Genomic DNA, 13,926 nt, shown 5'->3' with positions numbered 1-13,926 from the left:
AGCATTCTATATTAAGCATTCTATATTCTATATTAAGCATTCTATCTTGTGCATATAAGCATTCATGGTTGCTTAAGTTTGAACCCATTCTTCACTCTTCTTCCCCCCCATATTTTAGGTATATGGTGTCATACTTTACATCCTTTTATTCTGTGAATCCCTTGACTGAATTTTTGTGGATATATTTAATTTTACTGCTTTGTGCATCCTACTTTTCACACTCCTACTTAGGGTGTTTCCTTTCTACTCAAAGAGTCTCCTTGAACATTTCTTTTAGGGCTTGTTTAGTGGTCATAAATTCCTTTACATTTTTTTGCCTGGGAAACTCTCTATCCTTCTATTCTGAATGATAGCCTTTCTGGATACAGAATTCCTGGTTGCAAGTTTTTTTCCTTTTAGCACTTTGAATATATTATGGTACTCCCTTCTGACCTGAAGAGTTCCTGCCGAAAAATCAGCTGATAGCCTTATTGGCTTTCCCTTGTATGTAACTGTTTCTTTTCTCTTGCTGCTTTAAAAATTCTCTCTTTATCAGCACTTTTTGCCATTTTAATTACTGTGTGTCTTGGTGTCAACCTCCTTGGGTTGATTTTGTTGGGGGGCTCTCTGTGCCTCCTGGATCTGGATTTCTGTTTCCTTCACCAGATTTGGGAATTTTTCAACTATTATTTCTTCAAATAAGTTTTCTGTCTCCCTTTACTTTCTTCTCTTTCCAGGGTCCCTATTATATGAATGCTATTAACCTTGATGTTGTCACTGAGTTCCCTTAGTCTATTTTCATTTTTTATTATTATTTTTCCTCTCTCCTGTTAGGTGGATTGCTTTTCATCACTCTGTCCTCCAGGTCGCTGATCTGTTCTTCTGCTTCCTCTAGTCTACTATTTATTCCCTATACTGTATTTCTTAATTTCAGTTATTGAGTTCTTCATCTCTGATTGGTTGTTTTATGTTTGTCTCTTTGTTGAGGGTTTCACTGAAGTCTTCTACTCTTTTCTCAAGTCCAGTGAGTATCTTTATTGCTATTACTTTAAATTCTCTATTGGATATTTTCCTTAGGTCTCCATTTTCCTTAGGTCTCTTGCTGTGATTTTCCTGTTCTTTCACTTAAAACATATTCCTTTGTGTCCTCATTTTGTCTAATTCTCTGTGTGTATTTAGTCAAGTCAGCTATGTCTACTGTTGTTGAAAGTAATGGCCTATGAATGAGAGGTCCTGTAGTGCCCTGAAATGCAATGTCTGCTATTCACCAGGACCTGACGCTTCATGAGTGCATCCTATGTGTGTTGTTTGTGACCTACTATTGTGGCTGATTTGCCTTTGTTCAATACAGTCATGCCCGTTGTGGACAGGATTTTGTACCTGTGTTGTTAGTGGGCCAGTCTGAGGCTGCCTTGGGCTTGAGTTGAGTCAGCCCATGCACTTTCCAGAGATACAGTACCACCAAACTACAGGGCACCTTCCCTGAGTTGTCCCCTATGAAGCTTTTGTTGGTGGACGTATCCTGCAGTTAGATGTAATGTCTGCCCCTAGCCCACTACTCAGGCCACAGTTAGAGTAGTGTATGTAGTAATCTTCCCCTCTCCCTGGGCAGGGGTCGCTTTGGAGTGGTGTTAGCCACTGTCAGGGCTGATTGCCCAGTGCCAGGCTTATATGGCACCACTTTGGATGGGCTCTGGCCCAGGGTTTATTGGAGGGGGCAGGGCTGCAGGATGATATGGGGGCAGGGTGCACAATGGCAGCAAGGTCCACATTGGTGCACACTGGGAGAAGGCCTGCAGCAGCTTGGGAAAATTCCTGCTGAGGCCAGCCGGGTTGTGAGGGAGTATATCCACAGAAGTGCACTGGGCAGAGGTGCTTTTAGCAAGCTAGGTGGAGAATGTTGGCCCCGTGCTGGTTCCAGCAAGTGTTTGTATACCTGGACTGGGAAGCAGGGAGGGTATGCCAGTAGCTCTTTTGTTCTTGGAGATGTCTCCCAAAGATCTCTTCCCTCTGCAGCACTTGCTCTGAGATTAGTAAATACATTTCTTTCATGTATATGCCTGGTGTTCTTCAAAATGCTGCTTCTATGCTGTATCGCAGCAGGGCTGTTTGTTGTGCTAAGGCTGGGAACTCAGTTTCCTCACCCTCCAGCTCCCAGAGCTGAGCCCACCAATTTTTAAAGTTCCAGATGCTAAGCCCCACCAATTGTAAGAACTTGTGAAGCCAGGCCCTTTCAAAGCCAAATGTTACAGGAATTCCTTTTCCCAGTGTGTGTTCCCCATGCCTGGGGTACCTGGTGTGGTGGGGTCTAGTCCTCTAACCTCTCCATGCCCATCATGTCTCTTCCTCTTGTGGACAGTCCTGTGGGTCCATTAGATTCCCGACCGTGTCTCTGCCTTTCCTACCCTTTTCAATGTGGCTTCTTCTCTACATTTAGCTGTGAAGTCTGTTCTGCCAGTCTTTGGGTCATTTTCTGGTTTATTTGCCCTCATGTGGGTCTTTTTGAGTTGAGTTGTCTGTGAGATGGGGTGGACTTAGGATCCTACTACTCCACCATCTTCCCTGGAAGTCTAGACCAGTTGTTTTATAAAATGATCTTTAATTTTAATCTTTCTTCATGGTTATATTCAGGTTATGTATTTTTGGGAGGTAAATGATCTTGATCATTCTAAGCAAACCAGCTGGGACATTTGAATGGCTATGGGCTGGGATCATCTGGAGGCTTTGTACTTACATCTGGTGCCTGGGTTAGGGTGACTCAGAGGCAAGGCTCTTCTGAGACGAGTGAGCAGAATCTCCTACACAAGCTTCTTCACATAGCTTGGGCTTCCTTACACAGCATGGCAGTCAAAGGGAGTGTTCTATCCATGAGGGCAGACATGGTAGGACCTTTTATAATCTAGTATCTGCATTCCTCTAGCATCACTAATGCATATGCTGTTGGTTGGCAAGGTCAGGAGCCTGCCCAGATTCAAGGGGAAGAGACATAGATGGAAGAGTGTCCATGAATTTGTGGTTGTATTTTAAAAGTGCCAGAAGTAATGACTGCCAGATTTCTTAATTGTAAAAATAGCTTTTTTTTCCCTCTTTGTCATTAATGGTGATCCATTAGGAGATAGCCTGAGAATATTTAAGAATCCTGTTCCACAGTAGACTTTTATCCTTTAGTGATAGTATTCATTGATGACTCCTCTACATTTATGATTTGGAATTTAAATTACATAAAAATCTTAAACATAATACACTCATCTCCGAGTAAATAAATGTATAATGATGACAGACAGTGTTGGATTCTTGAATAATCTTGTGACAAAGATAAGCTTGCATGACTCGATTTGACAAGTACTAAACATTTTATGTGGATATAAGTAACAAGCACTTGATTATTAGAATGTCAACAGAAATACACATGAAGAGGTTCTGTTCTCTGTATGTGGTTCTGTTGCTGTTTTATCCTATTCTTTCTTTCCAATCAAAGGAATGCACTTAAGGCATTTGTGTCAAAACTGGTGGTAAGAGAAGTGAGATCAATTGAGGCAGATCTTCTCCTTTGCACTTCAAACGTAGCTATAATAACTGAGAGTTAGCAAGTTCCAAACGGATGTGTAATTCAGAAATATAAGCATTAACCTTTTGAGCCTCACCTTTGAAGGTGCAAGAACTAGGTAAAGAGTATGCTTTTATCACATTTAAGTCTTATTCAAATGAATTGTGCAGTGCATATTGAAGGAGATGGTGTTAGTAGCCAGCATGTGTGACTTCCACAGAGATTTGAATTGGCAGGTGAAGGTCTAAACATTGAGCTGCTTGGAATATTCCTAAAATTACACATGAATAATTTCTAAATTGCTAATTAGAAACGTCTAATTAGGAGGTGAAATCTAACTGTATCCCAGTGTGTTTAGAAATCGAATCTTGCCCAAAACTTATTCCTAACAGATGTCTGTGCCAGAGGTCACCACCTCTCATGTGTAACTGTGGACCGAATACAAGTTCTAGGAGACTGTGGTCCATATATTTTTACAATCTTACATTAACTTCTTTAAAATGAGATAAATGTGGAGCCCCTGGGTGGTTCAGTCAGTTGAGCATCCGACTTTTGATTGCTGCTCAGATCACTATCCCAGGATCGTGGGATTGGCCTTGCATCTGGCTCCACTCTGGGCATGGAGTCTGCCTGGGATTCTTTCTCTCTCTCCCTCTCCGTCTCTCTCTCCGTCCCTCCCTCTCTCCCTCTCTCCCCCATTTGTACGTTCTTTCTCTCTCCAAAATAATAAAATAAAATAAAGTGAGACAAATGTTACATGGAAAAAAAAAAAAACTCTGAAGAATAGTCATTAAAATTTTAACAGAAATGTTCCTGTGTGTGGGATGATGGATGGTTTTTATCTTCTTTAAAGAGGTTTTTTTCCCTTGAGTTTACCGGAACTTCTACAAGGACTGTAATGTGTTAGTTATCACTTTTGTAACATGAATAAATTATACAATTGACCTTTGCACAATATGAGTTTCAACTGTGCAGTTCCACTTACACATTTTTTTTTTTTTTAAGATACAGTATGGTATTTCCCTTATGATTTTCTTACTAACATTTACTTTAGCTCACTTTATTCTAAGAATACACTGTATAATACATATGACACACAAAATATTTGTTGATCAACTGTTTGTTATCAGTAAGACTTCTGGTCAATACTAGGCTATTAGTAGTTAAAGGTTTTGGAAAGTCAAAAGTTCTATGTGGATATTTGATTGCATGGGAGAAGGGAGATCAGTACCCTGACCCCTACATTATTACCAAACTATTCCTATAAATTTTAAAGCTGTTGATTAACAAAAAAATTTTTTTTGATATTTATTTATTTTTTGAGAGAGAGAGAGAGAGAGAGACAGACAGTGTGAGCGGGGGAGGGGCAGAGAGAGAGGGAGACACAGAATCCGAAGCAGGCTCCAGGGTCTGAGCTGTCAGCACAGAGCCCCACGTGGGGCTGAAACCCACAAGCTGTGAGATCATGACCTGAGCCGAAGTCTGTGCTTAACTGTCTGAGCCACCCAGGCACCCCTAAAGCTATTGATTTAATGTGAACGCTGGTAAATATCCCCTGCCCCCCCACCATGCAGCTTCTCATAAAGAATTACCATTGACCACCTTCAAAGCATGGTTTTGCTTAGACTTTTTTTTTTTACTTTTTTTTTTTTTTTAGAGAGAGAGAGAGCAAGCAAGCAGAGGGAGGGGCAGAGAGAGAGAGAGAGGGAGAGAGACTCCCAAGCAGGCTCCACACTGTCAGTGCAGAGCCCCACATGGGCCTCAACCTCATGATTGTGAGAGTATTACCTGATCCGAAATCAAGAGTTAGATGTTGGATGCTTAACCCACTGAGCCACCCAGGTGCCCCTAGGCATTTCATTTTTATGAGCATTAAAATGGAGGAAAAAAAGTGTGTTGCACTATTTCTTAAATATGTAGGTCATACCTGGGGCACACATACTTGAGGTTTTAGATGATTCTGATAAATACAATCATATACATGCCTTCAGGAGATGTTTTCTTCACTGTGATTAAAATTCACACATTTCCTCTTAGAGAATAAATAGATCCATGGCTTATTCTTTCTTTCTAGGGAAATGATCATTGTGGCCTACTAAACGAGGAGGGGTCATAGCTTGTATTCCAAAAGAAAATGTCATTCACCTTGAAATGTTCATAAAATGATGAGTCAGTGAGTTCTGAATATGTTTACTTATATTTGGTATAAAGTTTCACAGGTAACATTCAGGGAGGGTCCTGCTTTTTGTCATGGCTAGAGCTAGTCCTGTGTTGGGGAGGTCTCTCCTTGTGGATCCCCAGGCCTTTGGGGACTGCAAATGGTAGGCTTCTTGTGTTCTGATCCTCTGTACTACTGTTAGGACGAAGTGATTTTTTTTTTAAATTTTTGTTTTAGTGTTTGTTTATTTTTGAGAGGAAGAGAGAGAGCATAAGTGGGGGGAGGGGCAGAGAGAGAAGGAGACACAAAATCTGAAGCAGGCTCCAAGGCTCTGAGCTGTCAGCACAGAGCCCGACCTGGGGCTTGAACCCATGAACCGTGAGATCACGACCTGAGCTAAAGTCGGACACTTAAGCAACTGAGCCATCCATGCACCCCAGGACCAAGTGATTTCTAAGGGAATGAAAAGTTTTGGAAAGATAAAGGGTGAAAAAGAACAAAAAAAATTGGAAGAAGTTCTACACCGAAATTGGAGGAGGAGTTAATTTTATTCTGGGCTTTTATACTGTAATGTAAACTTTTTGTATGTGAGCAAAAGACAAATTGAAAAAAAAAATTCTAGGTAGGCATTGGGTTTTTATTTAGTTAAGAATATTTGTAGACATTTGGGTTTTGAAAGTCAAAGTTACAGCTGTGTTTGGGAAAATGTATTCTTCTGACTTCAGAAGGTTGTATGCTTGTGTTTCCCAAATGTTTGCAGGTGCAAACTGATACAACTGCACCTGGAGTGTTTTTAAGGGTTTGCAAACCAGAAAACACAGCATTTTATAACTGGGAATGTATGTTCACACCTGACTGTAAGAGCGATGTAGTTTCAGCTTAATCAGGAGTTTACCTTATGAATTGGTTAGAGAGAAAGCTATTTAGTGAGCCTGTGAACCTTTACTTAATGCCATTTGCTTACCGATGTATCAGAGTTGTTAATTATTATTATTACCTCTGTCAGTTTTTGTTGAACACTGGAAATACCAGGGCACTGATGTTGCATACACAGTTAATGCCACTGAAAATACCCATGGTTTAGGGTAGGTAGTTCTGGGGTGTGTTTCATTATATAATGTTTGGTAGATAAAAGTTGTCATTTACTAAAATCTTGAAGTAGTAAAAACCAAAGTCAATTATGTATTACTCTATGTATGTTTTACAGCACATGGAGTGCTGAAGAAATTAATGCGGTATACACCGTTAGGAGTTGGGAAGATGTTCGAAAATGTCTCTAGAAATTAAAACTAAAAGCTTGGAAAGGAAGAAAAACATGAACCCTAGCAGTCTGATAAATTCCAAAAAGTACACTTTTTGCTTTGCTTTATTTTTTTGGGGGGGGGGGGAGGGGTGGGTTATGGCAGGGAGGGAGTTTGTAAAGCAACATTGAAGTTGTTTTTCAAAAAGCTCATGGTAAGTCAGGGCCATAGTGAAAGCCTGAGCCTGTAGGATGAATAGGCTGGGACTGAGAACGTCTCCTGCCTTCCTTTTCCCATCCCATTTTTCCTGGCTGCCCTTCTCAGTGTCTGCTGTGACATAATGGAAGGAGCCTCATGCTGATGGGTAACAGGAGGACTCTGAATAAAACCTTGTAGCAGGGTCCAATGTCAGCCTCACAGATCTAAGTGTTGAGGTTTGCATCAGATAATGCATATGAAAGCACTTCGAGGAGTTGCAGCTATTAAGCAAAATCTCCCCTGATGAGGAGGCACATGCATAAAGAATAGTGTTTGGAAAGAAAGGTTCAGAGCCAGCCAGATGGGAAATAGCAGTTGGCGTTGAGGCCTTGGTCTGGGAATAAAGCTTGAGTTTACCACTAACTAGTGGTATAAATATGAGCAAATCTTTAACCACAGGGGCCTTGGTTTGTTCAACTGTGAGAAAAGGGCTTGGCCTAAGTGATAGGTAGGATACTTTTCGCTCTGAGAGTCTGAGTTTTAATGAACCAGAACAAACACGAAGCCTTAGAATATTTCCAGCGTCTAGACTGAACCTAACTGGTATTTTACTGTCAGTCCCTATTATCGATTCTAGTTAAATTTTCTGTAATAGACCCATATTTAGTCATGGGGTAGAGCTGATTCGAAGACAGCTGGAAAGTTTTCAGAGTTCTTTTGTACTGTTCACACAGTAGCTGAATTCTAAAGTTATGTTACAGATGGAAGGTTCATGCTACCTTGGTGCCAACTTAGAGTCATATAACCTTAAGGTGATGAGTGTTTGTCTAAGCACACTATAGACTCTGGAGCTGAAAGGAATATTTGGCCATTTTGTAGCTAAATATTGTGGAAAGAAGATTGGAAATTTTATTTTTGTCCTTCCTTGTATGTTAAATGTTCACTAAGGGGAGTAGGCATTGGTTTCCAACCGTCTTCTGGCTAAATCTCTTTGTGTTTATGGATAGTATAGTTATGTGAGCTAGGCCACCATCAAAGAGGACAGAGTATGAATGGGGCTTAATGTGATTGGGTAACATTGGAGACAGGGCAACACACTGACTAACACATCCACACTAGAATCAGGAAATCTGGGTTCAAATCTTTGTAGGTCAACCACTTGGTCATAGGAATTTGTCGGGTATATTTCAACTACCCAATAGTTGCAGCTATTATTATTCAAGATGATGGGAGTATGCACACATATTAGTAATCTCCCTATCACAGTAAAGACCAGTGGATTCTCCTGTAGAAACATGTAAAAAAAATTATCTCATCCCCCTTAATTTCCTTTAACCATATTATTTGTTTACTTAGTTGAATCAAATGCTGAAGGTTTGAGTTGGGTATTAAAGCAAAATTTTCAGAGACCATTTTTATTTCCTGTTATCTACAAAGCATTTCTGGCAGAAGTGGCCCAATCATTTCCGTATGTGGCCCCTGGTAGCAGAGCATGAAGGACTCTGGGAGGTATTTATATGTATGGCTGAGTCCCACGGGCATAAATGTGAGTCTGGTGAGTCTGTTGAGTCTGCAGAATCTGTGACTTAACAGTGGTGCCAGACTTGTGTTTGTGCTAACACTTAGTAGATCTGAATAAGCGCTTATCTACCTGACATATCTATGTGTGGAGTTTTGTGTTTTGTCTTTGTCTTGTCTGGTTTGAGTTTTCCTTTGTTGTAAAATACGTAGGTGCAGTGAAGACACTTTCTACCCTGAAACAAATGTTTTGAGTAGACTTGATCTTTTAGTATTGTTGAAGATGAGTTCATCTGCCCTACAACAAAGGTAATAAGATGCTAGAGAAGTTAGGAGAGTCAAGAGACTTTGGAAAGAGACCTGGGCAGCAAAGGAATTTGCATCCATGCAGTGGTGCTAGAATTGGGAAGTCAGTATTATAGTCGAAGATGACATACATCTTGGCCATAATAGAACAAGATAAGTAAATTTGTAACTTCTAGAATCAGGTGGCCAGGAAACAGGACAAAATTGTAAAGTAAACAGTTTATTGTTTCCTCCTCTCCTAAACTTAAAAAGAATACTAAAAAAAAGTTATTTTTGGTGTTTCAGAGAGAACCATAAGAACATAGCTTTGTAGCTTAAAAAACAAACAAAAGTAATTGGGAACTTGAGTCTTGTGCATTGGCAAATAAGGTAGATGCATATACAAAGTGATGTGTTCGTGAAACATCTAGGAAGTCATGGCACAATGATGGTGAGTCTTACATAGAGAATGTCTTATAAAGATAATCTGAAATTATACAGATAATCTCCAGTTTTACTCTTTTTAAACAGATATAGAACATTATAGTTGGTGATTTTTCCCCCTAACGATTATATTTTGTTTGTTTTTTAAACTAGCAGTAGGGGCTCTGGAATCAGAACTGAGAGCAAAGATACCAACTCTGCCATTTTCAAACTGGACATTTGGATTAATTGTTTAATCTTGGAGCTTTTATCATTTGAGCTTATATCACATGTTCATGTGGGGAACATGCTTCCCTCAAAAGTTGTGAGAATATTAAACAGAAAGAAAGCCTACTACCTAGTACGTGCTTTTAAATGCTAAATGTATTTAATGAAAGAAGAAGTAATTTAAATCTCAGATTTCAGTGCTGAAGTGCAGAAATGAATACACAAAATAATTTTATGATTCTAGCTGACTTGGGAATTTGATAAGGGGCTCTATTTGTTTCTTCCCTTTCACCCCCACTGCTTGATGAGCTTCTTCCATAAAACATTTTAGAATCATGTGTTTAGAATAACTAAACAGTGGATTTGAGGAATATTCAAGACTTTAAAGAATTAGTGCCCTCTCAAAACAGTGGTTGAGCAGAGTAATGAAGGTCTAAATCCATTTTTATTATCACATGTGATCATATTACAAATACCAGTAGCTCCCATTTATTTCTGGTTATGATGTGTCAAGTGCTATACTAAACAGTTTATAAACATTTTCTCATTTAATGTCTGTAATAACATGAGATCTAGGTGTTATGGCCCTCATTACACCTGTTTTAAGGAGTCGTCTATACATTCATAGCTGAGAAGACTTAAAAGCCAGGATAGTGCCTTCTCAAGTGAGCAAATGTGCCTTGGTACCACCAAATTCAGATGACAGGATAACTCTTTGAAATGTTAATACAACGTGGAGTTTGTTGAGGAAGTGGTCGGTATTTAGCATCTTTGAAATATTTTACTCTAATTATGACTTGAGAGGGTCCAAGGAATCGATTGTGTGTGTTCAGTGCCACTTTTTCTGAGATAATATTTCTGGTGTTTTGATTTTGACTTTGGTCCATCCAACACAAGTATAAAATGCTGTAGAATGTTTGTCTGAATAGGTATTTCTCAGCCTTGGCTCCAGAGAAGAATCACCTGGAAGCTTTAAAATGCAGATGAAAGAAAAGCAAATAAACCTGAAGCCCAGTCCCCATTCCCAAATTGAATTTTTCCCGAGTTTCATTCAGATATAATTGACATAAAAAATTTGTATTAGTTTGAGGTGCACAGTATAATGGTTTGATACGTGTATGTATTGTGAAATGATTACCACACAATCAGTTTGCTTAATGCCTGTCACCTCACATACATTTAACTGGAAGAAGTTTGTACCTTTTGACTGCTTTCATCCATTTGCCCCCTACTTCCATCCCCCTGCCTCTGGCAGCCACCAGTCTGTTCTAACCTATTAGTTAGGTTTTTTAAAATTCCTCATGTAAGTTAGATCGTGAAGCATTGGTGTTTTTCTGTCTGATTTCACTTAGCATAATGCCCTCCATGTCCATCATGTTGTCACATGTGGCACGATTTCCTTGTGTTTTTTTTATGGCTAAATAATATTCTCACAGATATTCTGATATAAACCATGTCATAAGTATTCTGGAGGCTTGCAGAATTCCATACTTAGCCCTGGGATGTCTCAGATCTTTCCCCTGAGAGCATTGGAATTGCACTCTCAGGTCCTGCCTTGCTTGGTGGCTTGCAGTATGACTCTGAACGCTTGAGCCGCTCCCCACAACTCCCCCCCCTACCCCCCACACTCCTACCCATCTTGTTACCCTGAGGTGTGTGTGGAGGGAACAACAGTCATCGGGGTGGGTCTTAGAGGAAGGTCTGTTCAGAAGATTATCAGCTATGCAGAATCAGTTCTGGGATGTAACTTTCCCATTGTTTATTTAGGGTTTGGGTGAATTGGCTCTGTGTATTGTTTGGTTTCCTATTCCAGTACTGTCCCAGAGGCATTTCCCATATTTGTAAAAATCAAACATAGGTAAGAAGCTATTCCAATAGTTGGCCACACACGGGCTGTTTTCTTTCAATGGAAGTAAGTTTTCCCAACTTCTCTCTTTCACATTGTCATACGCTTCTCAACCTAACTTCTCTCCTGTTCCCACCACTCCACAACCTTCCTTAATTTGAGTAGTGACAGATGGTAATAAATCCAGCTGTGGACAGTAGTTTAGACAGCAGAGGATTTTTTAAGGCAGATAAGTAGTTTGCTATTTGCTGGAGTGCCCTATTGGAACACAGAGTCTGTGGAAATATGGTGTTAGCAGGTTGCCAGTTGGAGCACTAAATTAAATTTTCACTAGCAAATATTTGTCCACAGTAATTTAAATCATTTTGTATCCCATTTACGCATGAGGGGGCAGTATGGTACTATATAAAGCAAATGCTCTGTTGAAGTTGTCTATTTTTATTGGTATATAATAGTTTCTAGGTGAGAACTTTTAGACTCTGCGGTCGTAACTCTGACATGGTAGTTAGTTGTTGAATGTGATATGCATATGTGATCCCCTCACTCGTATACACGGGTCACATGCCTTTTTTATTTAAATGCATAAATAATCATTTCCTTGCAGCAGTGGGGCTTTCCCACAGTGCCCTTTTTATTGTGAGTTTTATATTTATGTTTTGTTTAATGGTAGCAAGCTTTCTTCCTGTTTCCTGCTTTCACTTGGGGAGCATCAGGCCTCTTGGAGATGCAGTGTCTATTAGGTTGATGTGTCTAAATATTTTATTTTATGACTTCATTGAAGGCTGAAGGGTCTCCAGTGTTGTTGGGGACAGGAAACCTCTGAACTCAGGTCTTGGCAGCTGTGGAAGGTCTATTATAAATTACCTCTGCATGATATGCTTCCCTTTATGGGACAGATTGCTTTTCTCAAAAGAAAAAAAAATTGTTAAGCAAAGAAGCAGCGCATTTTAATTAATGTTATTGCTGATATATGAGTGACACTGTAGGTTATCAAGGTGCTAATATTCTAGGTTTCATAAATGGAAGGGAAATTATTAAGGGAAGTTGGAGGGCAGTAATTGATAAAATCTATGAAGTATTTTATGAAAAATGTACATGGTAATCTGAAAGGTAATTTCATAAGCATAAGCTATTTTTAAATGTGTAAAAAATATTTACAGTCATATGTTTCTGTTTATGTAGCTGAAAAAAAATTGAGACCAGCATTTGGCATAAACATAACCCTGTATGAAACTAAATGGGATATTTACTTTTAATGTTTTATCCTGGCTACTTTCTTTGTGGGTGAATAGCTGTGGTATTGTCTATACCTGGTAAAGTTAATTATACATACTTAGTTTTGGAACGAATTTATTTTGAAATATAATGATTGGACATTGCTTTTACTTAATTTTAACTAGAGATTGTATTTTGAAATCTTCTGTTAAAAAAATAAATGAAAGACTTACGACCTGTACCCACGATTTGAAGGAATGGATTTTTGGCTCCAGCCTGTTTTGGATGAGCTCCAAATCAAATGTTGCTTGATACTGGTTTACTATTGCAACACGCAGGTTTCTGTTCACGGGAAACAATTAATGTCCTTTATGCTTCGATGGCAGATTTTTAGGACCCCGCCTGATGCGACATTCCTGGAGCCAGTCTCCCTGTCGACATCACCCCCAAATGCTCCACCAAGGCAATCGAAGAGACAAGGCCAGAGGACGAAGAGACCCGTGGCCGTGTATAATCTTTGTCTGGAGCTGGAAGATGGTAAGATGTTGATTCTATTTTTCTGCTTGACAGCATGTTGAGAGTATGGCATATCATATGTCCTCAGGGAAGGCCATTCTTTTCCTTCCTTTGTGTTTTAATTTCTTTTCACTTTAAGATAATTTTTTGAGATTAACGAGGAGGGTAAAGCCTTCTTGTCAGAGAGAAAATGCGAGTTTCAGGTTTGTGTTTGTTATTTGTTATGCATGTTTCTTTTTTTATTTTTAAAAGACAGCTTAAATTTCTTTTTTTGGGAAACTTGTGTGACCTCCTGTGAGGTTACATAACTCTGAGACAAATGGAAGAGGAACTAAAATTAAAGCAGATCTTTTGAGAGGAGCTGATAGTCTAATGTTAAATACATCGAGATTAAAGGCATAGTTTTCTGTTGCACTGAAGCTTAGGGCTTCTGCATCTTATTTGGCCCACGTTTTCTCGCAAGGCTGGCGCCTCATCGTACAGTAGGCGTGGCGAAGTGACCTGCCTTCAGGGGTCAGGCCCAGTGAACTAAGGTGCAGTGGGACTCTGGCAGATGGAAGTTCTACTGTCCTGTCCTGGCTAACATGTTCCAGTTACTTGTTGTCATGTGGCCACATTGTCTCAGTATCGTCAGATTGCCTAGTTTTTTAAAGAAAGCTTGGAAATTTGAATTTTATGCACTGATCTCTACAAAACAAGACCGTGTGCCACGTAGAAATTACTGACTGCCGATTTGTAATCGTGCGGTTATTGGCATGGAGGGGTAAGGTGA

General features: G+C 39.6%; 1 protein-coding gene across 4 annotated transcripts in view; it reads left to right on the top strand.

Moving 5' to 3' along the window:
* The window catches only part of ARHGAP10 (Rho GTPase activating protein 10), a 323,616-nt gene that overhangs the window by 255,650 nt on the left and 54,040 nt on the right, over window positions 1-13,926 (top strand). For all 4 annotated transcript variants that reach the window (XM_058721211.1, XM_058721212.1, XM_058721210.1 and 1 more), the window contains one exon: window positions 13,025-13,175. In XM_058721211.1, coding sequence (XP_058577194.1) covers window positions 13,025-13,175 — 151 coding nt within the window. The remainder of the gene's footprint in view (window positions 1-13,024; window positions 13,176-13,926) is intronic.

This window comes from Neofelis nebulosa, chromosome 3 (assembly GCF_028018385.1).
Source record: "Neofelis nebulosa isolate mNeoNeb1 chromosome 3, mNeoNeb1.pri, whole genome shotgun sequence".
Lineage (NCBI taxonomy): Eukaryota > Metazoa > Chordata > Mammalia > Carnivora > Felidae > Neofelis > Neofelis nebulosa.
Note: the sequence above shows the minus strand (reverse complement) of the source record. Positions and strands in the feature narration are given on the sequence as shown.